This window comes from Acanthopagrus latus, chromosome 7, assembly GCF_904848185.1.
Source record: "Acanthopagrus latus isolate v.2019 chromosome 7, fAcaLat1.1, whole genome shotgun sequence".
NCBI lineage: Eukaryota > Metazoa > Chordata > Actinopteri > Spariformes > Sparidae > Acanthopagrus > Acanthopagrus latus.
The window spans coordinates 5,748,208-5,772,568 of record NC_051045.1 but is presented as its reverse complement, the minus strand read 5'-3'; the positions used below and the strand labels follow the sequence as shown (position 1 = coordinate 5,772,568).

The 24,361-nt window shown below is 39.8% G+C and overlaps 1 protein-coding gene across 4 annotated transcripts; it reads left to right on the top strand.

Moving 5' to 3' along the window:
- The first annotated feature begins 1,260 nt into the window (after positions 1 to 1,260).
- Positions 1,261 to 24,172, top strand: gdap1l1 (ganglioside induced differentiation associated protein 1-like 1). 4 transcript variants are annotated; one of them, XM_037103133.1, is made up of 8 exons: positions 1,261 to 1,345; positions 2,193 to 2,336; positions 2,441 to 2,822; positions 9,566 to 9,758; positions 15,594 to 15,767; positions 18,082 to 18,176; positions 20,337 to 20,451; positions 20,559 to 24,172. In XM_037103133.1, exons 3-8 carry the CDS (start codon positions 2,643 to 2,645, stop codon positions 20,900 to 20,902), a joined length of 1,101 nt encoding a protein of 366 aa, XP_036959028.1. In that variant the 5' UTR covers positions 1,261 to 1,345; positions 2,193 to 2,336; positions 2,441 to 2,642; the 3' UTR covers positions 20,903 to 24,172. The 4 variants fall into 4 exon arrangements, with proteins under 4 accessions (XP_036959028.1, XP_036959029.1, XP_036959031.1 ...); XM_037103134.1 differs by having other exon boundaries at positions 1,262 to 1,345; positions 2,196 to 2,336; XM_037103136.1 differs by lacking the exon at positions 1,261 to 1,345 and adding an exon at positions 1,528 to 1,760 and having other exon boundaries at positions 2,196 to 2,336.
- The last annotated feature ends 189 nt before the right edge of the window (positions 24,173 to 24,361 follow it).

Here is a 24,361-nt window from a genome sequence, read left to right as displayed (position 1 = left end):
TATTTAACAACTTCAGACTCTAGTTACTTTACTGAGGCTGTTTAAAGTAAAAGTAGCACATTTCAAAATTCATTTTATCGCAACGCTCTAAATGTGAATACAAGGATCTTAAATTGGATTCTTATTTTGTTCTTCTTGCAGAAAGTGTCTGAAACCTGCATCTAAATGATACATTCTGTCAGTGTGTTACTTATGGAAGAAACTATAGTGAAATAAATATATAACATGTATTATTGAGTATGGTGTATATGTTGTGTTATGCTAAATCAATTAGATTATTTAATTTCTATTATTTAAGAATACATTTTCTTAAATAATAGAAATAGAGGGTATAGTTTGCTGGGTAGTGATCTGTCAAAGCACAAATCCACTCGTATGTTTTTGTAATTTTACATATTTTCTTTACAAACAGTAGAAATGCCTGTGTTTCATTGTAAGACAGCTGTACTGTATCTTCACCCTCTCCACTCCCTCTGCTGGGCTCTGTCAGTAACTACACCCTGGATGTCTGAGCAGTATTGATAAGCAGTGGTGGAGTCAGTAGACACTCAGATATTTTATTTACTTTACTTATAAGGTGAATAATGTACAGAAGGGCCTTACATTGTCTAATATTGTCTAATTAAGATGATTAATTTGGGGAAATTTAAGTCATTTTTTGTGGGATAACCTTTGTCGGTGCGACTGCTACTGAATTTGTACTGAAATTGTTTTAATAATTGTACCTGTTCATGCATCATGACTGATTTTTTTGTCCTTGTCCTTACCGTAAATATTAAATAGTTATTGCCTTCAGTCATTTATAGTGTGTCACAAGTTTGTATTATTTGTGTTTATTGTTTTAACAATTTGTGTGCTGCCCTCTTGATCAATACACTTTAATTTTCTTTTCTTCTTCTTCTACTATTTTTTTTTACTTGAGTAAAAGTTTCCCCTGCTTTATTTTCTGGTGGGTGGTTTCATCTTTATCAATACATTTTTAGGCTATTTGCTGATGTATATATTTTAACATCAATCTGAATCTGCAAGCAAAATTACAATATTTCAATCTGAAATGTCTTACAGTTAAAGTACTACAGTAACTGGGTATTTCTCAGATAAAGATTTGAGCTGAAATGACAGATGACTCATAATAAAATACTGATAGTAATAAATAAATACTTAAAAGTATGATGTCTAAGAATTCTGCACTAAAATTCATAAAAACCACTAAACCTTTATGATTTGATTTGTTGACCTGTGTAATTATTTTAGCCATAAATGTAGTCAAGCTAATGGTGCATTTCATTAGGTCACCGGCGCTACTTCCGGGAGAGGGAAGTCAGCAAACAAGACAAAATTTAAGGTGAATAAAACTTTAAACATGAGCTCACCTGTGAATATGTGTGCGTGAGTCACATTAGATAGATTTTAATATAAACAGAAATGAGTTTGACGGCAGGAACAGTCGTGTTTATCTGCCACAAACAGCTAGCTAACTCTATTGTGCTAACTCACTAGCCGTTAGCTAACTCTACTGAGCACCAGCCGTTAGCTAACGTTAGCTTATTAGCTTGTTAGCAGCGTCTCATTCGGGTCAAATCTGGTGAATTCAGTAGGCTACTCATCAGCAGCTTTTCTTTAAACAGATTATTCTACAAGTTGTAAAGTTAAAGCTAGAATAGTTTGTAGTAAAGACTTGACCAGTGGGTATATGAGTGTCCTCTTCAACTTCTGTAGTCTTAATTAGCCACTTGTTAGCAACCACCATTTTAAGACAGGTAGGCGCTTTGTAATTGAATTTTGGGGCATTTAACTATGTATCTTATGTTTTAAGCCTGTGGTGACAACAGACCTTATTTCAGGCATTTAGCAAAAATCCAATTAAAAAACCTAAGATTTTGAAACCAGGGGACTGGATGTGCTAATATGCTAACTAATATCCGGGTCATTGGAAAGAACTTCTGTTGTAAGACTACTTCCCCCTTCTTAGGGACTAATAAAGTCTTAAATGGGCATATTAAAAATGATAATAAAAAAACAGTCACACTTAAGTCGCCCACAATTCGCTGCTTACTCTCCTAAACTGAAAATATAGATCCTCTCACACACGTTGCAAGTATCTGTTGATCTTTTCCTTTACTGTGCTTTTTTTAAAAAAAATTTCTTTCATTTGGTTCGTTTTGTCTGGACACTTGCTCTCCATCCTCCAGCAGACAGGACGTAGTCTGCACCCTCCATGTCCTTACTATGCGCCGCCTGACCTTCCACTGAATCGCTCCCTCCGCGGGTCTCCACCGCGCATGTTTGTGCGTGGCCCATCATGTGATGTAACGCGGCCACACATCGATTAAATTGTAAGTGCAGCAGCATGCTGGAGTAAGTAGCAATTTGCATATGAGATCAGGCAGTTTTAAAACATTTATTTATTTATTTATTTATTTTTATTTCCTGTTTTCAGTCGGAGGTGAGGGAGATTTCAGCACCGGAGCTGTCCGAAAACTGACGGATGCTGCTGCCGCGTGAACCGGTGATGCTGAGCTCGAGCTGCTGATCCTCTCTCTCCTCTCTCTCTCTCTCTTTCTCTCTCTCCTCTCTCTCTCTCTCCTCCTCTTCTCTCCCTCCTCTCGCTCCTCTCCTCCACACGCACAAAACGCTCTGTCATGGCGTCTTCCAACCATGTTACCCCCACCAACTGTAGCTGGTGGCCCATCTCAGCGATGGACGAAGACGGCAAAATCACAGACGGGGAGGAGTGCGAAGAACCGACGGCAGAGCCCAAACCCTTCAGTAAAGACAGGCTCGTTTTGTATCACTGGACGCAGTCGTTCACCTCCCAAAAGGTAAAAAAAAAAAAAAAAAAAAAAGGAGCCGAGCTTGAAAATGGAGGTGGCTCCACGTCTCTTTGCATGACATGATGCTCCAGCGTGGAGCCCCCCCCCCTCTGTTTGTTTGTTGTGATCAAAGCATGTTTGTTTCCGTGCATGTTTATTCGTGCACATACCTCCGGAATATGAATATGATTCTGCAGCTGGGCAGATCTCCCATTTGGAGACGTTTAGGAAAGCGCTGCAGCACAGTGGCTCCTTTTTCCTCGACACATAGGTGGATTGATGGTCAATATTCTGTTCAAATCAAATCACCCTTCATGTCTTCCACCCAGCTTCCACCGTTTAATGACACGTTGGAGCTGTTTTTGTCTCTGTGGTTGAGTGATGTGGCTACAACCTATGTGCTCTGACACATGACATCCTGAATAATTGATTGAAATGATGTGCAAAACAAACCAAAGGCCACCCTCCCCCTTCTGCAGCTGAATCAGACCATATGTTGTTACTTCAGGTCTGCCTTTGGGTACCTGGCAGACAGTCACCTGTACCGTGAGCATGTGTGATGAGCATGTTGTCGTTAAGCTACCGAGCCATTCAAAACTCTCAGAGGAGAAATGACTAGTTCACACTAATCATCTGTATGAAGGTGGAGGGAGGGTTTGTATGCTAATGTATGGGCTTTACTACTCAACCTGCATATTAAAGGGGCAGTACTACAATTTTACTTGTCAAGATCAGTTTATAGTCTTTACAAGCAGCACTCGGCACAGGTGAACATAATGTTTAAGGTCTCCTGTGGCTCTGGAGGAGCTCTGTCAAGTCCAGAAGTAAAAATAACACCTGTGATGTCACAGTGATGTCAAGCTTGGGATTCACGACAGATGTGGTATTTATAAAGCAGTGGAGTGTAATAGAGAGCCAAAGTCCTGAACTCACATCTGGGCTGGACCCCTGATCAGCTAACTTCTTTAACTTGAAACAGTCCAACATTTAGCTTTTATTTTCTTGGTCTTTTGGAAAGTCTAAACTTGTTCCTGGCATGTTTATACCTTCCACATTCAAAGACAAACTGGCTCCACTACAGCAACACAGTTAAATAACGTTTACATTGTCCACATTTAGAAAATGTATTATAATTCTCTTCTAAAGGTATTTCCCCACCTTTTTAAAAATCTGCTATCTCTGCTGTCTGAAAACAGAGACAGGATCCAGTCCTCTATATCCAGCTGCAACAATAAGTTGATAAATCGATTAATTGTTTGAAAGAAAACAAACTCGCAACTACTTTTATAATCTTTTCAGTCATTGCTCTTGCAACAATAGTAAATATATAACAGCGAATAATACATGTATCTGTTTCGAACTGTAGTTGAACAAAACAAGAACTTCAGGGATGTCATTTTAGGCTTTTGAAACTTATAATAGCTGTTTTTCACCTCATTTTAAGGACTGAGTAAACAATAAGCAGATTAATTGATAATGAAGATAATCGTTTTGTTGTAACCCGAGTCATTACGGTCATGTTTGATTAGCTGCAGCCACTGTACTCGCCTCTGTGTCGAGCTGTGAGTTCTGAACTTTAACAGCCTGTGGGTTTATGGGAAATTATGTTCATTAAAGGTCAATAAAATAGAATTATTAGATAAACTGTGATACTACAGGGTGTCCTTTAATTACTATCCTTCTGTAAACATACAGAGTGAACAACACGCCGACCCAGGGCTGAATTCTTTATTCAGTTATGAAGTAGAAATTTGTGCAATAAAACCAATTACAGTGTTTGTTAACAAGAACTTACCAGAATATAGAATATACAGTTTAAATACTTTTTTCATGGCTTTTTAGACATTAGTTACCTGTTGGGCCGGACTAAAGAAAAATGTCAGATCGAGTTTACCTCAAAACTGTCTGTCAGTCTGGGAAGCTGCTGGTGGGTAATTATCAAAGATGCTTCCAACGCAACACAGTGCATGAAGTAAGCACAGTAGAAATGTTACAGTTGGAGCTGTAAATGACAACAGAAACATAAGCACATGTCTCCCAAATCACATGATTTCACATTTCTCCACAATACAAATCAGCTGCTGGTTTTCTACTCGGAAGTGACTGTGACATCGCAGCGATTCACTCTATTGCAAAAGTCTGATTGGATTGGATTTCGAGTGAGGTTTTATATCCTTTGCAACAGAACAGTATATTCACTTTTGCTTTCTAAAGACACTATTAAATTACATAATGGGAAATGTAGGAGCCAGTGTTTATGGAGCTTGATGCATAAAAGGGACCAAAAGTCAGGAAATGTCAGCCTCTGCTGCTTTAAATTGCACCATTTTGATTTTAAATCTCTTGTAAGTTTCCCAAATTGATGAAAGCACAGTATTGAATAGCTGTGTACCCCTTTAAGATGATGCACGTCCACTGCTATGACAGCTGGTGTTGGTGACAGTTGATATCCGTCTGTGTGTCATGTGTAATCATGGATTACTCTCTAATGATTTGTATACGTTTGTTTTAGAGCTGAAACAATAAGTCGATTAATTGCTTAGAAAGTCCATCAACAGAAAAACGATTGGCAACCAAATACATATCCTTTTAAAAAATAAGGATTTTCTTTTTGTTATATGTGAAAATGAACAGAAAATGTTCTGAGTTTTTGAATGATCGGACAAAAGAAGCACTTTGATGAGATCCCTTTGAGTTTTAGAAAGTTCTGATGGGCATTTTTCACTTTTTTTGAATTTAAAGGATCAAATGATTCATCGATTTATCAAACAAACTTATCAGTATTGTCCTGTGTGCGTTTCACTCTGTTTCACGTGCTACTATAAGATTGGACAGATATTTCTGTTGTCAAAAGTGGCTAAATGTACCCCACATCTCCAAATATTGGCTAGCAATACCCAGAACAGCCTTAGTGCTGCATCTTTGAACTCAAGGATGGTGTTACTGTATACTCCACAGCAGACCAAGAACCTTGAGTGGATGCTCAGTCCCATGTTGGTACGTCTGTTTTAAGACTCCATTGTTGGCTGTCTGCCGCCGAGCTGCTGATTGTGCTGGTTGTCACTCAGCAGAGGGTAAACACCAGGCTCACTGTCATGATTATCACCTCAATCCTTGAGCTGGAGAAGCTGAAGTGACTTCAAAATCATGTGTGACTGCGCTGTCAATGAACAAACTACTGGGCACGCAGCTTTAGAGCAAAATATATATAGAGTTCAGTTAAATCGCAGCACTGATTTTGCACAGCAGTCTCGTACAATGCTGTATAGCATTTGATGTTATGCAAGCTGATGCGCGCTTCAAATGGCATTTTTTGGGAGTGCTTTTATGAGATTAAGAGGCCAAGCACTAAGTTCTCCACTCCGCCAGAATTGAACTGAACATTTTCTGCCCCAATATAACACAAATGCTTGCAACATGATTGGTCAAAATGTCTCTGCAGAACCTGAAAGGATCGTGTTATATTTAGTTGAACTTGTCTTCCTCTAAAAACGAATCCCACTGTAAACACTGGCAATGAGACACTGATGGAGTGACGATCACACAGCGGTCACTTCTCAGACAGATCAACCACCGTTATCTCTGTGAAGACAGTATCATCATCAGATGTTCAGGGGGATTATTTACAAGTGTGTGGATGCCTCAGCAAGTTCCTGAGTAAAGAGGGAAGCTGTGCCATTGAATTTCTTATGCACAGCTGTTTTTTTGTTTCCTCTGTGTTTATAATGCTTCACGACTGACAGTCACTGTAACTGTACCCCCTTGGCCTGAGGTGGGTCATACAGTATATTCATCTACCTCACATGAGTTATGTGTTGTGAAAACTGGAGATATGATAAAGATAGAGACAGATGGAGCTCAATACCCTGGAGTAACAGAGGGTTCACAGATCAATACAGCACTGGCAACCTCAAGGCCTGCAGGTTAGAGATTTACACCTTCAATACACCTTCTGAAACACTCTGCTGTGCAGATGGCAGTGTGTCATAGTGCCTTCAAGTGTCTGGTCAGTCATTTAAGATTTGTAATTTACAATTTTCATTAAAAACCAGTGGTGGAAGACAAATTCAGATATTCAGTAAAAGTTCCAAGACAACAAAATACTGTTGGTTGTACTGTATGGTCGAAGTGGAGTGAGTTTCAACTACTCTACACACAGCCTGTTAACATTTATTGCTGGAAAGTTAATCAACAACTACAGAGACGCAACATTACTACAAAAAGGTCACAAAACGACTAGACAGAGATAATGAATTAGTACAAGGAGAAAGAAAATGACTAGATAGAGGCATAAAACGACTACAGAGAGACATAAAACCACTAATTGAAGACACGGAATAACTAAAGAGAGAAAAAAAAAGACTACAAAGAGACAAAACAACTACAGGGACAAAAAGCAAAGTCGCAAAACAACAACGAATAATGAAACATTACTACATAGAGACACAAAAAAAATACAGAGATACAAATCATCTCAAAGAGATGCTGAACGACTACAGAGAGACTAAAATAACGTGATGTAATGTGTCGTGACTATTTTGAATTACAAATGCTGTAGTCACTATTAATTGATATTAATACCATTTGCATGCATTTTTTTTTCAACTTATAATTGCCAAGCGAGTCCAAACACACTGTTACTAATTTTTACAAATGCTTCCCTCTTCTTTAAAACTCCATTACTTACCAAACATAATGCTGGCGGACCGTGAAGTAATTAATTTCCTGGGAAAGTTACAAACAGTCTGCTAAACATTATTTTATTTATTTTCACTCTCTTGCTCTTGTGTTGGCTTTTTTGATGAATTATAACATTTGTCAAGAAGTACAGGAACAACTCATTTAATTTCTCACAATACGTTGCATTAGTGTATTTATTAATATGGAATTTTTTTGGGGTCTAAAGATCTTTATCGTTTAAAAAGCCACCAGAAGATCAGTGTGGTGGAGTAAAGAGTACTCTGAAATGTCGTGAGTAGAAGTAGATTAAAATGGAAATACTCAAGTAAAGTAGCTAAAAATTGATGAAATGTAAAATGTATTAAAGATAATGTTGTAGAAAGATGCAGATGTAGTGCAGGTTACAGCCTATTGCTCAGTTATGAGGGTTTATTTTGTGCCTACCAAGCAGCTGAACTATTTGGCATCATTATGAGGGAGTGACTAATATTATTATATAACAGACTCTTGTAGCAATATGAGTGTGTTATTGTGAGCGCCACCGAGGGACACCTCAGCTGTGTGAGACAGGGACCTGAAACATTCGACAGTTCTGTATAAATCCTTGACTCCGTGTTTATCATCGCTGCACTGATGGAGATGTAAAGAGCCTTTTACATCTTTGACTTTGCAGCTGCATTCATAGATTTGTTCCTGTTGTCCGAGCCACTGGTCCAGCTGTAATTACGCTGCCTGTGTTACTAAATCACTCAGTTTTATTTCCTTACGCCACGTCTGGCCGTGTTCAGCAAAACTCCCTTTCTAGCTGTCCCACCGAGCAGCCAAATGTAGCGCTTTATACCCAAAGTGTCATCTCCTTTCATTAATCTTACTCCCACTAATAGCTCTCCATGGACCTTGGCTTATCCTTCATCCCTCTAGCAAATGATCCTGACAGTCCTGGAAGGGTTTTTCTCAAACTTGAGCACACTGGACATTTCACAATTTTGCGAGATCACACAAACGTTTCAGCTGAGCCTGTTTTTTTCTCTTTACATTATAACAGATAGCATTATTTATGTCAAGCATTTAGCTCTAAGCTTTTAGCTTCAGCTCTTAGTTTATGCTTTGTTTTGATAATGTGACAATAACTCTTTTCAACAACAGAAAAACTGAATTTGTTGTGCAATGTTTTTGTTTTACTTAAGATGTAAGTCTCTCTATTGTTTTTGTGTTTTGCCATTTAGATAACATCTTTAAAGAGAAAAAGGAACAAAGTGTTCCCCAGTTCATCCTGTGCATGTTATTTAAGAAATATAATATAGTCACTTATATATTGGCACATTTGGACATGAAGGGCTCTCTGGTTAAGTTATCATATCTGTTAAGACTTTCAAAATAAAGCTTGCTGATAAACATTTCACATATTATGACATATGATGTGTTTGGACTGTTTTAATGTCGTGAAACAGTCGTGGTTTGGTATCTGCAGTAGCAGAGGCTGCGGTTTTAGTACCATATTATTTTGTGATTAGACCCAAAGCAGTATTTGACCCAGTGACTGCTTTCTGTCCAATTATGTCGAGTTCTAAAGGTTAATGTTACAAAACAATGTGAAAATGATGTGAGTGGCTGATAACAGTTAATGTGGTGTTAACGGTCAACACAGTCTAATTAACACAATTATTCAAACTTGGAAAAAAAATGATCAAATTAAAAACTACGTTCAGTCAGGTTATTCATATAATTTGATACATACCTTTAAAAGAAAAAAAAAACAACCTCATCACACATGGGACAATATCCTGGGAGAGAGTCTCTGGCTTGAAGTGACACGAGATAGTGTCAAACATAGAAGTGTCGGGCCGCTAACCAGGCTGCTGTGTCAGACGCGATGGGAGAGACAACAGATGGATTTTCATTTATTATATATATAAAAAAAAAAGGTGTGGTGTGTTTACAGCTTACACAAACCCTTTCTCACCTCTTGCCAGTTTTAATTTTCTTAGTTTTGATATCTTGGAACAAAAAGGCAGACAGTGTAGCCAGCAATAAACGAATGCCTTTAACATGTCGTGTGTTTATACTTGCAGGTACGTCTAGTCATTAATGAGAAGGGTCTGGTCTGCGAGGAGAGGGATGTGAGCTTGCCGCTGCAGGAGCACAAGGAGCCCTGGTTCATGAGGCTGAACCTGGGTGAGGAGGTGCCTGTCTTCCTCCACGGGGACACCATCATCAGTGACTACAACCAGATTATAGATTACCTGGAGAAAACCTTTGTGGGAGGTATGGTACAGTTACAGTGTGGTTCCCATTTAATGATGCTGATTGTCTACCTTCACTTCACTTTAAACTTTTGAATTTTGACAGGTTATGTTAAAAATAATAACTTGTTCACATATTTCATTATTTCCTCTCTTGGTGGAAGCCAGTCGTAGATGCTATCAGAGTTTAAGCTAACATAAGCATTTTTTTTCTGGCACTTTATTGGACTTTTTTGGACGTTAACAATCCCGAAACTCCAGCCAAACTCATTATCTGAGACAGCGTTAGACAGTGTGTCCAAACCACTCCCTATTTTCTCAGCATATATAGTGTTCATTTACTCTTAATGGCTTTTCTTCTTTTTGAAAATCTGAGTGTGAACATTTATCCACTTTATAGGTCTATCAAAAATTCCAAAATGGAACGAAATACGTTTTGTCAGTGGTGTGCACTACCTCCTGCTAACAAGCTGCAATTTATTGCTGAGAAAATATATGTGGAGAGTGATTTCGGGAAAAGCTGTTGCAATCGAGAAAGCATTTTTCTTGTAAGATAAGCAGCCAAACATGGTTACATTAGAACGATTTTACGTTTCAGTTTTCTGATTATACACTAATATCCAAGAGCACTGGTGTGTCTTCATCTGCCCGTGTGTCTTCTGCATGAATCTTAGAAATGTACATTTGGCCTGCGACATGCAGCTTTACCGTGAGTCTTTGAGCACAATGTAATTTGTGTAGGTGTAGGTGCATTTTTAAGAATGTGTGTACAAGACTCCTTGGCTAAAGGCAAAGTTCATGGTTAAACTTCATTTAACAGCTGGAGATGGTTTTGAAGCACGTTAGCTTAATTAGCTGGCTAAAGTCTGTCAGCATGCAGGTGGTTGGAAACAGTGGTTGCTGCCTAAAAATGAGAATCCCACTTTTGTCTGATAGTGTCTGAAATTAAGGACCCATTGTTTTTAAAAAATGACCATGAACAGCAAGTGGACGCCCACTCAGGGTAGGAAGTAAAAAGGATGTAGGCTAATGTTCCAGGTTGTGTACAAACATAGCAAGCAAAAACATTTCAACACTTCATAACTGATCAGCAACAACAAGGCAATGGGTAGGGAGAATCTGGAGGGACATTGGGGCATATTTCAAAATAAAACAACATATTTGATACGCCTTTAGCTAACGTTTGCATTCAACCACTTTCTAGCTAATATTACTGTCTGAATACATGCACTTTGTTTCGCTTTCCGGCTTTAAAAAGTGTGTGTTGTGATGTTTTAGAACATATTCAAGCCTTTCCTGTCATATCATGTAACAGTATGAAATAATAATGTAAGCTAGGAAGTGGTTGAATGGTAAAGTCAGTTGTTTTTCCTTGAAATATGGCCAATTGTCTCTGTGGTTTTTCACTATTTGTCGTCCTCTCAGTTGCTGTTAAATCAGGAAGTGTTGAAATGCTAACAATTTGTCAGATTTCCTACATTTATACGATGCACCCTGGAGTTCAACAGTAGGCTGAGCGGGACGTCACAGGAAAATGGCGGTTGTGTGAATATGGTTTGAAAGGAAGCCATTTCCTGGTTTGCCTTATTGTGACAGAAGTATCAGGCTGCATCCTCCCAGTTTGTAAAACTGGGGTAGCAAAGATGATTGGAAGCTATCTAAGGCCATCTGTCGTACTTGTGCAGTGTCTGTTAGTGTGTACTGTACTGTGAAACTCTGTAAGTCATTGCACCAGTGTCTTTCAGCCAATGTCACCAAGATGAATCCTTCAGATTAGATTAGATGAAATTAGAGTGATCCCTGTGGGGAAATTTGTAGCAGTCGCACAGGAGACTCAAACGGAGATGGAGAATCTGATAATTGATGAATGAGCGATTCTCACTAAAACATGGAGTCCAACAAATACATCAATCAATATCGCAACATGGGAAATGTGGATTGTGAGGCAGTGGCAGCCGGAAATATCACCCACCGTCTTTGCTAAGAGTAAACAAACGTTAAGATGCGTCAACTATCCTGTGTTTTCCCAATTGTGTTATAGTATCTGTGGGTTGCATGTCCTATAGATTCATCAGTTGAGTCATAATGCTGTTATGTAATGTCCTGGGAGCCTCAAACCAGGAAAGGCCCGAGGGATCTTGGCCAATAACCGGAGACCTCCCTTGTCTTAGTTGAGTTTGTGGTCACTTGTTCGGAGCAGCGATGCTTGAGAGCTTTATAGAGGATCTGGTTCACTGCTTGCTCAGTAATGAAAGGCTCGAAGGCAGTAACTGACCGCGGTGTTTGATGTCTCGCTCTCGTTCAGACCCATTCATTTTAGTTATGTGATTGTGTGCTGCATTCAGGTAATCGCATCAATCTCTTCTAGAACAAATTCTTTAAACAAGTCGTGCAAGAATCTGGAGCTGGAATACTATACAGTGTCTGTTGAATGTTGAATCCACTACATGTTTTAAACCCAGACCTCAAGCTCAACATGCTGTAAGCTGGATATCAGTCTGCAAGATAAGATTTACAGACATGCGTTTTCTCTGTGTGTAAATCCCTAATGAATGCTGGCAACGTGGGCTGCCGCTGCTGCTGGCCTGGAAAGTGCAGATGTGTCAGAAAAGAGACTTACACCAGTGCAGCGCAGCGTCGTGCCAACTCACACTGCTTCACAGTCGTGTTGGGCTGCAGCGGAGGCAGATCCAGCGCTATGGGAGGGCGTTTAGGGGGCCAGGCGCAACTTTGATGACCTCTGTGCTCCCGTCCTTGACAGCTCTCCTCCCCTCTGGTTGCTGCCAAATGATAATTAATTAACATAATTTCTTGTAGTTGTAGTTAAAGATTGGTACAATATGATTGGCCAAAACCAGACAAATATCTACAGAAGGCTGTAGCTGCGTGAGTTTGAGGTCTATTGACTGTATAAAATAACATCATTCTTTATTATGGCTCCACTGGTTGTGAAAATAAAGTCTGATTGTATGTAAGCTTATGAGAGAATGACCTCACTTCTCACTTAATTTATTATCTCAGTAAAACGTTTCCTAATGAGTTTATAGTCTCAGTCGCTAGTTTAAGCCTTCTTCAGCACAGCCTGATGCTCATTTTGCGAATTATGGTCCCATTTAGGCTAAAGTAGACGATAAAGCAGGGAACGCTTCAGGGCTACTGTGTGATTGAAAGGTCGTTACCAGTATGTGTCCTCCTTGTCCAAATATGGTCACTTTTGGCTCCAAAGAAACCCCCCTAAATGGCTCCGGCTGTAATGCTAAATTCTAGGGCTGCATCCAAATGTCTGGCCTTCACTGCTCTTATAGAGTCTTTGCAGGCATGTTTAGCAGGATGTCTGGGAGTCCTGAGGGCTGTTCAAACCCACATCTTCGTAGTCTCACACCCACACAGACCTGCTAACAGTGAACACGTCACTATATGTACGACTGGAGGTTTAGTCCGTCTATAGGTTTGACATTTGTATTCAACACTAGTCTTCAAAGCATGACGGGAGCTCACAGTGGGTTGGTGAGAATGCAGGCAGCTGTACAACATTTTCTAAGAGGCTCACTGTGTAAATTTAGCCTGTTGCTTCATTGGGTTGGACCGGGCATGTTGTGTGTGTTTTACTTGGTCTGTGCAGATGCAAAGATGTTGCTGTGTACTCATTGTTATACTCGTCATGATCTTAAAAGAAAGATCCAGAAGTGTCAGCTCGATACATTTAGAAAATAACAGATAGGCTACTTTACTTGTCTTTTAGTTTTCTTTTTTTTAAAGATATGCATCAGTAATGCTGCAGGCTACAGACAACACATGTGGCAGACCTGGATTTGAGAGCACAATTCAAAGTAAAGATTCACTGTTCCCACCCTGAAAAAAAATGGAAACCCTCCACTTCCCAATAATCCTGCCTCTGGGTCAGAGTAGAGGGCTCTCACTGTGTTTGTGTACTGCCAACAATCAAACAATCGCTGCCTCGGCTCCTCTTATATTCTGCAATGTGCATCACAGTCTCCAAGGCTTTCTGATGGGTTGACTTGCTGAGGTGATATTTTCACCACAGCGCTGCAGCAGACCCCCTACAGGACCGCTGCATGCCATGCGCAGGTCGGCATGTTGGTCCTGGGACTGATTACTCAGCTTTCTGGAGCTCTGCCAGGTGCAGCTCCACCCTCCGCAAGCTCCTCTGAATATCCTCAAGCAGCCAACTGATTATCTCTGTTTTGTCAGCGATGACGTCCCTGTGTTTGGCTGGCTGTGACCCTGCAAAGAGATAAAAACTCCGTCCGCACTGTGCTAACCTGTCTCATCTTTAATACCGAGTCTCAGCAGCAGGTCATTAAGTTGAACACCATCCCTCCCAGACATGCAGCATGTTGCCAGCCAGCACGCTGAGAGCTAACACAAGAATTAGGACAGCAAAATATAAAAGCAGAGTCCCTCAGTGATAACTGCAGGTAGTCACTCTGCCTGCCAAGACGAAAAGTTTTGTTGTTGACGTTGTTTTAAAATTAAAAAGTACCTGTGTTTAATTGTCAGGGATGCTGGTGGATGTATTTCATTGCCCTTGGACAGAAGGTTATTTCATGTTTCAAGATGTATGCTACCTAAGCTAACCAGCTGTTGGCTGCAGCCTCATACTGAAAGGGACAGTCTGCTATTGTTTCTAATCAAGAGCAGATTATAGCGATCAGGAGGGCTTTGTAGCCTCTTAAAACATCTTGTCTGGTTCTGGAGTAATTCCTGATCCGTCTTACAAAAGCTGCTCTGTTACACGTGAAGTCCAGAAAGTTTGACCTCCTTGGTTTACAATGACTGAGATCTTCTAAGTTGATGGGCCGGACTTGTGACTTAGACCCCCGTTTCTCTCACAATGTAACCTTATGGGAAAATGTCTTTCAGGGCTGGTGTGCATCGCATCATTTTGTAATTTCATAGTTTGGCCACTTTCTAAAATTGGCTTCAAAGCCTGGTGCTGTTCCTAGGGGCTTGTGTGGAAGTATACCATGCATGGATGATCTAATAGTGTTGAGCTGCATGAGGGGAAATGTGGCATCCAGCATTTTTGACCCTCAGAGACAAAAAATAAGGTAAATCTCCACTGCTTCAATTTTCAATTTGTCTCCTATGAGTCTCATAACTGTGTGGAGGTGCAGTACTAAAACACCACAGTCCTACAATAAGGGACAGATACTGAATGAGATTTATCTTCTCATCTAAACCTTTTCCTACAGTGTCAAACTATTCCTATAACCTGAAAAAACATTGGATAAATAGAACAGATCAGACCGGCAGGGGATTGGTTGAACAAGCTTAAAGTGGCGTCTAATTAACCTGCAAGTTTAATGAAAATGCAGCCTGCTGTTATTGTGCATATTGTGTTTTGTTCGTCTGGATTGTCCTTGAATTTCATCTCATGGGGTTAAAAATGTGTTTTTAGCTAAAAACCTTTTTTTTTTTTTTTAATCAGTGTGAACTCTCAGAAGCTTGTTAGTCTCAAGGAGGTTTTCAGTATTGTTCAAATGTCAAGCTTTTTGAAACATGACCGATGGTGTGCTTTGGAGAGTGAGAGGTGCCATCTGTTACCAGGTTACCACGCTGTCTCTCTCTGACAGCTAAAGCACTACGAGTTGTGTTATTTTGGGGATATAACAGCGAGCCTAATAACAGTTGCTTAGAAACGTCAGGTGTTGTGGGAAGTTTATGAAAGTAGACCAAGAATACCAGCTCTCAACTCAATTTGTTTTTTATTATTTTTCTCCTCAGATGATGCAGAATCTGTTTGTCCTCAGAGAGTCAGGACGCTGTTCTGAGCTACATTAAAGTGTTTTTTTTTTCCTTATTTCCTGTTTTCACATCGGTGTCTCACCCGCAGACACGGTGGCGCAGCTGATTCCTGATGCAGACTCGCCTCTCCACGAGCGTGTGCAGCAGTACCGTCAGCTGCTGGACGGTCTGCCCATGGACGCTTACACGCACGGCTGCATCCTCCACCCAGAGCTCACCACTGACTCTATGATCCCAAAGTACGCCACCGCAGAAATACGTAGTAAGTGAAGCCAGCTCACCGTATTGTGCAGGCGTGACTGCGAAGCCAGTCGCAACAGCTTCGGCTGGTAATGTTTTCCTTTTGTGAGTCTGTGTGTTTGTCATTGTGTGGTTTTAAGAGACAACTACTGCAGTGGGAACTAACACAGGCATCGTTCTGAGTACTTTGCCTGGTATTTCTATGTCTGTCTGAAGTGAAACATGCAGGAAACTTCACAGGTGTGTAGTTGAGATCAAAATAAAGACATGCCATCCCTAGTGTCCCGTTTGGTGTGATCCCCATTAAAAGATGATCTCTAGTTGTTAGATGAAAAGTGCTACACGCAAAGCAGCAAATTATAATCAACACGGACATCAAATTTATCTTATCAAACGGATCTGACCTCCGTAATGAATTATGCAAATCCAGTCCCAGTTATATTAAATGAAAGAAACAAAGACGTGTCTAGCAAAACAAAAACTCAAATGAATTCAGTGTGAGGGGGACGAAGCACAACAGTACAGCAGAATACAGGCTGAAGAGCAGCAGAAACAGGTTGAGGTAACTTAGACGTAAAAAATATTAATAAATCTCGAGAAATATGTGAGAATTGTCAGGGAGAGAGCAATGGCAAACAGGAGTCTCCCAGAAATATCGAGAGGGTTGGCAAGTATGTCTAAAACTGACTTGGTTTTAAGTCTGGACGATCTCAGGCTCAGCGAGGCCACAAAGAAACAAAAATCTAAAATAACAGCTTTGAAGCTTTGAGCCGTTGTTTCCTAAAAAGCCCCAGCGTCCGACTCTCAGTGGAAGACTGAGGCAGACCCCTGACTTAGCAGAAAACAGGCTGGACCACGAATACTAACATCTGAATCCACTCAAGTGTGTATAACAGACAAAAGGCACACAGTGTTCACAGAATCGACTCATATTGTGCAGCGATGCAGCCTGATGGTCAGTGACAGTTTGCTCTGCCGCGTTTCAGAAGGCATGCTCACATGTTTGAGAACATGTGTGTGTCTGTGGGTGTGCGGTGTGTTTTACTCTCATTACTTTAAGCCTCTTTTATTAGCACCAGACAATAGAAGCTAGACTAGACAATAGAAGTAGACAGCCGTTTTTTGTTTTTGCCTCACTTTCTGTTGTATAATTTAAAAAGACTTCACTATTTTGAACTCCACGTGAACTGAGCGATTACAAGCTCTCGAGAGTTGAATGGGGCTTCAACTTTGGGGCAAACTCGTCTCCCAAAGCAAAACCAGCGGACAAGCATTATGAATGCAAAGCTATTCATCTTCCTTACAGCATTTTCCACATCATTGGCAAACAAATCCCTGTTTTTATGCGCACAACGTGATTTGCATACTGTGTAATTTGATGCTACTCAATACAGGAGCCCTTAGTGCAGCACATTGTAGTGATGCCAGATTTATTCATCCCAACAGCTGATATCAGGCCTCCCAGTCTGAACTGTAGTGCTCTTTCCATCAGATAATGGCCTCGGCATGTAAATCCAAGCAATGAGCTTGAGTCGACCGAATTCTGCAGCAGAATTCATTATCCACCGAATCTCTGGTCAGTCTGTGTTGCTTCTATCAAACCAAACAGATGGATTATTTAATGGAAGGCAGCAGTGATGTTATTCTGTTGTTGTGTAATTATCCACTTACAGAAAGGACTCTAGTAATGTCTGTACCTGGGACAAATTAGTTCTGAAATGTATGATTATATTAAATGAATCCAAACTGAAGCTGAAAATGTAAACATTTCTATGGCTGGATGAAATCATACAACAAGACTGAAAGCAAAGATGTGATTACGGCACTCAGTCTTCAGCACGTCGGTCCCAGCTGAAGATGTAAATCTTTAAGAGCGTGTGATGTATATTCAGAGAGATAGTTTTAGAGGCTACAAGCTAAACTACATCCTTAAAGAGTTCTAGTTGTTATCAAACTTTACTTAAACAGGACAAATGGTCCAGCTACAGACTCTACAAACCACGCCTCCTTTAAACTCAGATGCTTTAGAAAACAATAAACCACAGCAAAAATAAATTGAGTATGTTATTAATGGAAGCAATTTTACCAGCTGTTCCAAATAAGAAATAACAATCACCATGTCTATTAGTTTAAAAAACAACAATATCTGAGTCTTACTGCCAAATCAAAAATAAATTCCCCAAAGGAGAAATAAAGTAAAGTCTTTTTCTTCTTAGTTTAGATTAGTTCAAATGTTTCTTTTTCTTAAGATCATATTTTTTAAAATACCAAACAGTTAATTGATACACTTTGTGTCCTTTGTGTGTGTGTGTGTGTGTGTGTGTGTGTGTGTTCAGGACACCTGGCCAACGCTGCGACGGAGCTGATGAAGTTGGACCACGAGGAGCCTCAGCTGACAGAACCGTACCTTTCCAAGCAGAAGAAGCTCATGGTGAGTTTACAATTCTGTTAACGTGATAAAAAAAAACATTCATATTTCTCTTGTCCTCATTATATTTTAGTGTTGTGTTCAATAGAGAGTCAGTTATTAATGACAGTGTGTTGACTGCTCAGTTAGTCGGTTTACCAAATGTTGGATGAGCTTTGTGCTGATGTTCATGATCCCCAGAGGATTAATTGTATCCGTTTTGGTCATCCTGCTCACTTTTCCTCTTGCACCACTTTGAGGTAAATATCTGCGGTTTTGAGTGGACTTCCATTAAATTTAGGTCAAACATTGACATTCAAACATTTCTTAAATCCTAAAATTCCATTTATGCATCACTAATCATGGAATTAAGCTATTTTGATGGGATTTTAGGGAAGAATCCATGTATGAATTAATGGACTGTAATAATGGATTAGTTTCAGATTTTAAGTGTTTTTTAAGGAATGAAACGGTCCCGTAGTTTATACTTAATGGCACTTAAGTAATTTGCCTCTTAAAAACCCCATTGAAAAAATAAGGTCCTTTTACAACATTACCTGGGTTTAAGTATCATTCATTCACACCTGAAGATATTCCAGGCACCACACAGTATGTAGGAGCATAGAAACATAATAGAGACATTATTTTGACAGCTCTTCTGGCTTATTTACCTCCACAGTATTCAGGTTTTCAGACTCTGACAGATATTATTTAATTTTCCAAAATGTCTTGGACCAGATAATTGAGTTTTCACAATTGTAACTGAGAGAAATTCAATCATGAAAGGCCTCAGTAGTTTCTTCTTATTACACTACTCTGCATCATACAGATCCTGACATACTATAACTTTGACCTAAATACAATTATATCCTCCCGGAGAAAAATACGTGCTTCTGTCACATGAAACTAAAGATCCATGTTGTCCTGATAATGTCAGGATCTGAACTGACAGTGTAGAATAAAACCAGCTGCTAATGTCAGCGTCAGGAAGTAGTCAAATTATGGTACATTTTTTGAAGCCTGGTTGCTGGCAGCTAGCAAGACAGCTGTTAGCAAGTGACTCAAAGCAGACGCTCCTTTCATTATGCATAACTTCAAGCCATGATATAGTTCAAATAAGTGAACTGTGAGGTTGTCATGAACTGCGTTATCAGCTATAAAGACGGAAGATTTTGGAGCCAGCCTCGACTAGAACTGCAGTTTTTGGCTCTTCCGTGTTGGCTTCATTTTCCAGCTCTGCTTAAAATGATTCACTTTCCATTGTGTGCCGTCCAGCACCAACACTAGACTGGCCCTGACTGTGCAGTACTTATATTTATGGCCTGATATCTGCAAAATGAATGTACATAATTTATGTTCCGTGCTAATTAGAATTTTAAATTGTGACAATTGTCTCCACGTCTGTCACAGACTTTGAAAACATTCATATCTGAGGCCATAGGGGGTATTTCAACTGTGAAATTGGCACAATGTTAAAATGGTTCTCTGACTTTTTAAACCCTCACTGCACACTTTCCACACACTGTCTTCAGTGCAGGGTGTAGTGTTGACTTTAAACAACACTGACAGTGGATTTATACTTTGTAAAACAAAAGACATGAAAGAAGTCAATGAAAACACACATATTTTAAACAGCTTCGTATATATATAGTTGTTTTACTTATGGTGGCACAATTGTCAGAATATGTTTATTCAATCCAACAGTTTCTTTTTTAAAGGAGCAAACTCTAATAAACGACTCAACTACACCATTAAAGTCTGTGATGGCTCAGTAAAGGCCATATTGGAACTAGCAACTGGGAAACATTACCTGCTGAACATCATTGTGGGCATATTAACATGCTGAGGTGAGCAGTTAGCGTCAGCCTAAGCCTTAGTGCAGCCTCATAACACAGCCTTTAGTGCGGCTGTAGTTTGTTTCTACAAGGCTATGAAACATAATTTAGTTTCATAATTTTTTAATCTGACATGGGGACAAAATCCCTTCACTTCCAAGTACTGGGGGTCATTTATATTTCATGTTTATGTAACATTTTAGTAATCAGAAATACAAATCAGCTGTCAGGAGAATTTAGTTCACATTTAACACCTTCATTGTACTTCATGATGGTAAGAATTTCCAACTCTGCGTGCTGCCTTGCCTCGTGGTATTTAAGCGTTTTATGCCTTTATTTCAAATGTCAGGCAAAAATCTTGGACCACGATAACGTGAACTACCTGAAGAAAATTCTGGGGGAGTTAGCCATGGTTCTAGATCAAGTGGAGGCCGAGCTGGAAAAAAGAAAACTAGAGTATCAAGGTACGTCCAGACATATTTTACCTTCCATCATAGCCGCACAATAATATTTCCTACAATGTTTTTTTTTACATTTTTTATTTTTAAATGAAATATTTATTCCCTTGCAGGTCAAAAGTGTGAGTTGTGGCTATGTGGACCTGAATTTACACTAGCTGATGTCTGCCTCGGAGCCTTGTTGCACAGGCTCAAGTTCTTGGGACTTTCTAAGAAATACTGGGAGGACGGCAGCCGACCCAACCTGCAGTCCTTTTTTGTGCGTGTGCAAAAACGCTACGCTTTCCGCAAGGTCTTGGGCGACATCCACACGACCCTCCTGTCGGCGGTCCTACCCAACGCCTTCCGGATGGTAAAAAAGAAGCCACCGTCCTTCTTCGGGGCCTCTTTTCTCATGGGCTCGCTGGGAGGGATGGGCTACTTTGCCTACTGGTTTTTAAAAAAGAAATACATGTAGTGAATGCCCTCTTGTTGTGTTAAATGTCTGTGTATTTGTGTGATGTTTCAACTTTTCTGTAATGTTTTATGACTGCAGGAAAAACATAATGAATCTATATAGAGAACACTATTACTTACCTGGGTGAACAAAGAATATAAAAACATTCCATAATAAGAAATTCTTGACAGCACATCTTCTGGTAATCAATGCCTTCATCGAGTTTAATTTCGTGGCATCTTGCCGCTCTTGTGCCGGCAAATCCTTGTTTGTTTAACTTTTGTTGGAGGCATGCATCAGGTCCACTTATACTGAAACTTTAAAGTAGAAATGCAGACAAAATGTTAAACACAGTAACACCAACAGGGGTTAACTGACCTTCGCATGCCACTATTATAGTCATTACTCATATCTGCTCCATCAGCCTGAGGTTTCACCAGAGAAACCACGGGAACGTGTACATGACAGAGACTCTCTGATAAGTGCTGTGCTGCCAGAAACTGCCACATGAAATAATGAAAGGATGGAAGCAAACCTCAAGGGAATATTGGACATTTTGGGGAATTTGTTTACTCACGTTCTTGCAGAGACTTAGATGTTTAAATCGATACCACTCTCATCGTGTGTCCTGTGAAATGAAGCTACAGCCAGGAGACAGGTAGCTTAGCTTAGCTTAGCTTAGCTTTGCGTGAAGACTGGAAATGGGGAAATACCATAGCTAGCCTGGTTTAATCAAAAACCAGACTAGCTTTGGGTGAAGCACCTCTAATGCTAGCTAATTAGCCTTATTTATCTTGTTTGTTTAATTTGTGTAAAAAGTGGTTTAGTATTTCCTGGATGAGATCTTTAGAGCTGCTGGTTAGCAGATTTTCTTTCTTTCAGACAGAGGCAGGCTAGCTGTTTCACAGCCCCAGTTTGTACCACTCATCATGTATCATCTTTATATTTAAAGGTGCAATATGTAAGAATTTTGGTTAAAAAACATTAAGAAATCAAACTATCATGTAAGTTTTGACCCATCTTTATTTTGAAGTGGTTGGTTCTAACATATTGCACCTTTAAATCTGTTATGTTTTTTTTCTCCAGAAAATATATACACAGGAATCTTTGAAAAACCCAGAAAGTTGGAGCTGCTGTTCTGAAGGTCTGAAGTTAGAGCTAGCAGCTGGTTAGTTTATCAGGGATCAGTGGGAGCAACAGCAAGATTTCCATGATGCCAAAAGACTCTTTAAACCATATGGATAGTAAAATATTCAATCTGTTGCTGGATAAAAGTATTTTTCAACCTGTTTTCCAAGCTTTTACTCTATTTCCTGATCTCGGTTGCCAGAAATGACATATGTCCTTGCTCTGTTTATAAAACACTCATTATTTTTTATATAAAAACGCCACTTATTGGAGAGATTCTGGCTACTGTCTTTGCTTTGATTTGGAAAAAGTGACTTGGAAAGTAGTTTAAAAATATTTTGTTTATTGTGCAGCAAACTGAATATTTGTTTTCATCCAGATGGTCAGAAGAGTCTTTGGAAGCAGTGGAATGTGTTATTTAATTATCTTCTGGGTTTTTGTTTTTTTTCATAGATTCTCTGGTATAATTTTTTCAGGAAATGTGGATTTTTAAGCGCTGTGACTCAAATATAATGTGAATACATGTCAAGCACAAATTAGGGCTAGCTGTTTCACCCTGTTCTCAGTCTTTATGCTAAGCTAAACTTACAACCTGCTGACTGTCGCATCACATTTAACAGAGTGGAATCTATTTTCTCCTCTGACTATCAGCGCGAGTGTGAGGATTTCCCTGGATGTTGAATTATTTCTTTAACTAACTGTACACCTCGCACACAATAAAACACACACACAGACACACTTGCGCTCAGACTCAGTTTATTTAGAGCACCACCATCACACAGCACACACTGGTCCACTGTCACTCTTAGCTCAGATGTTACAAAACTTGGGTGTTTAAAAAGTTACACTTGGCTGAACTGGTGGTAAAATTGTAAATTCTGCATCTATGGCACAAAAGTGTTGCGTTAGGTGTAGGGTGTATATTTCATTGCATGGGTACTTTTCTTGTTGTGTTAGCATTTGTGGACACTGAGGATTTTGTGTCGCCCGGAGGCAGAATTTATGATCCCTACCACACAATCAAAACCACAGATTTCTAAATGTTCCGTCGCTAATTGTAACCTTTGAATCACCTGCTCTGTACCGTGTGTTGGAGATGGTCCCTCAGCAATACTGAGCGACAAAAATGGAATTTAACCGCTGCTTGTTTTGTCGCCGACTCCTCCTGACAGATGCAAGATTGTTTTTACAGATAGATATTTTTAATTATACATTGTCTCATTTATTTTTCCTTGCTGAATTAATGAGCTCACAGGTTAAATAAGGGGAACACGGGGAGGAGAAGCTGACTCATCTGAAGGCTTAAATGAGTATGACGGGGAAAAAGGGAAAAAAAGCCTTTCTCCCGGCGAGCCTCGCCAGCTGTCTCGTTGTTTGTTGATGCAGTGTACTTTTCTCGCTCCACACTCTGTCCACCCTTAATGGGAGCCTTTCTGCTTTTTTTTTTTTTTTTCTTAGTCAGCCCTCCAGGGTTTCACATATTGTAATTCTGCTCCTGAACCGTGCACTCTTTAGGTTCAACTCACTCTGTGAGGTGCTGCCTGGAGTTGTAAGCTGCTTTTGGTTTTAACGGCTGGTTATACAGACATTCTTGCAGTGAGGACTCACAGTTCAGTGTTTCTTTCCGTGATTAAAAGGGGATAACTGTCAAGCCTCGGATAAGGGAAGGTGATTTATGTGAGTTTTCTTCAGTAAGGATGCTCCCTGTTCTCTCCTGCTACAGACACTCCTCCCTGCAGGTGGTAATTAGCAGCGAGCTGCAGCTGTGGCAGATTATGTTGAACCAAAGACGATGATCAAATCTCCTTTAATAGCAGTAGTGCTTTGTCACATCTGATGAGAAATAGACGTGTCAAAGCTCATTGTGTCCAGTTTCATGTTTGACAATAGGGATGTGGAGAGTGAAGTAGAGCCATATAGATTTAACTGTCCGGAATCATCAATCCTTTATGCCTGGGAGACATTTGAGATATGCATTAAGCGAAACAGGGAGGTTGTTTGTTGAACTGTTCTTGAATGAGCAGCAGCGATGTAAACCGCACAAAAAGAGGAGCATTTTAAAATATACCTGATTTTTTATTATTTTATTTTTTTCCCACAATTGGAGGTAAGCAAGGGGACACAGAGTTATGTTTGCTTGTTATTTATGTTGACTTTTTAGTGCTCAAACATTCACATATTAAGTTAATTGACAAACAGCAGGTTTAACGGGGGAAAACGTCAAGAAACGTAATAACCAGCCAATCATTGTGAACATTTTGATTACTGCAAGCACATCTGTTACGACTCCACTGCTTCCTCCGACTGAGATCATGCGAACTGAGGGGGTTTGGATCTGTACTTCTTGGAACA

Bases quoted from the DNA above. Each gene is read 5' to 3' on its own strand.
- gdap1l1 (XM_037103133.1), top strand. From the start codon at position 2,643: ATGGCGTCTTCCAACCATGTTACCCCCACCAACTGTAGCTGGTGGCCC. The intron at 9,759-15,593 runs GTATGGTACAGT...TCTCACCCGCAG, and splicing joins GGAGAAAACCTTTGTGGGAG to ACACGGTGGCGCAGCTGATT. The intron at 15,768-18,081 runs GTAAGTGAAGCC...GTGTGTGTTCAG, and splicing joins CGCCACCGCAGAAATACGTA to GACACCTGGCCAACGCTGCG.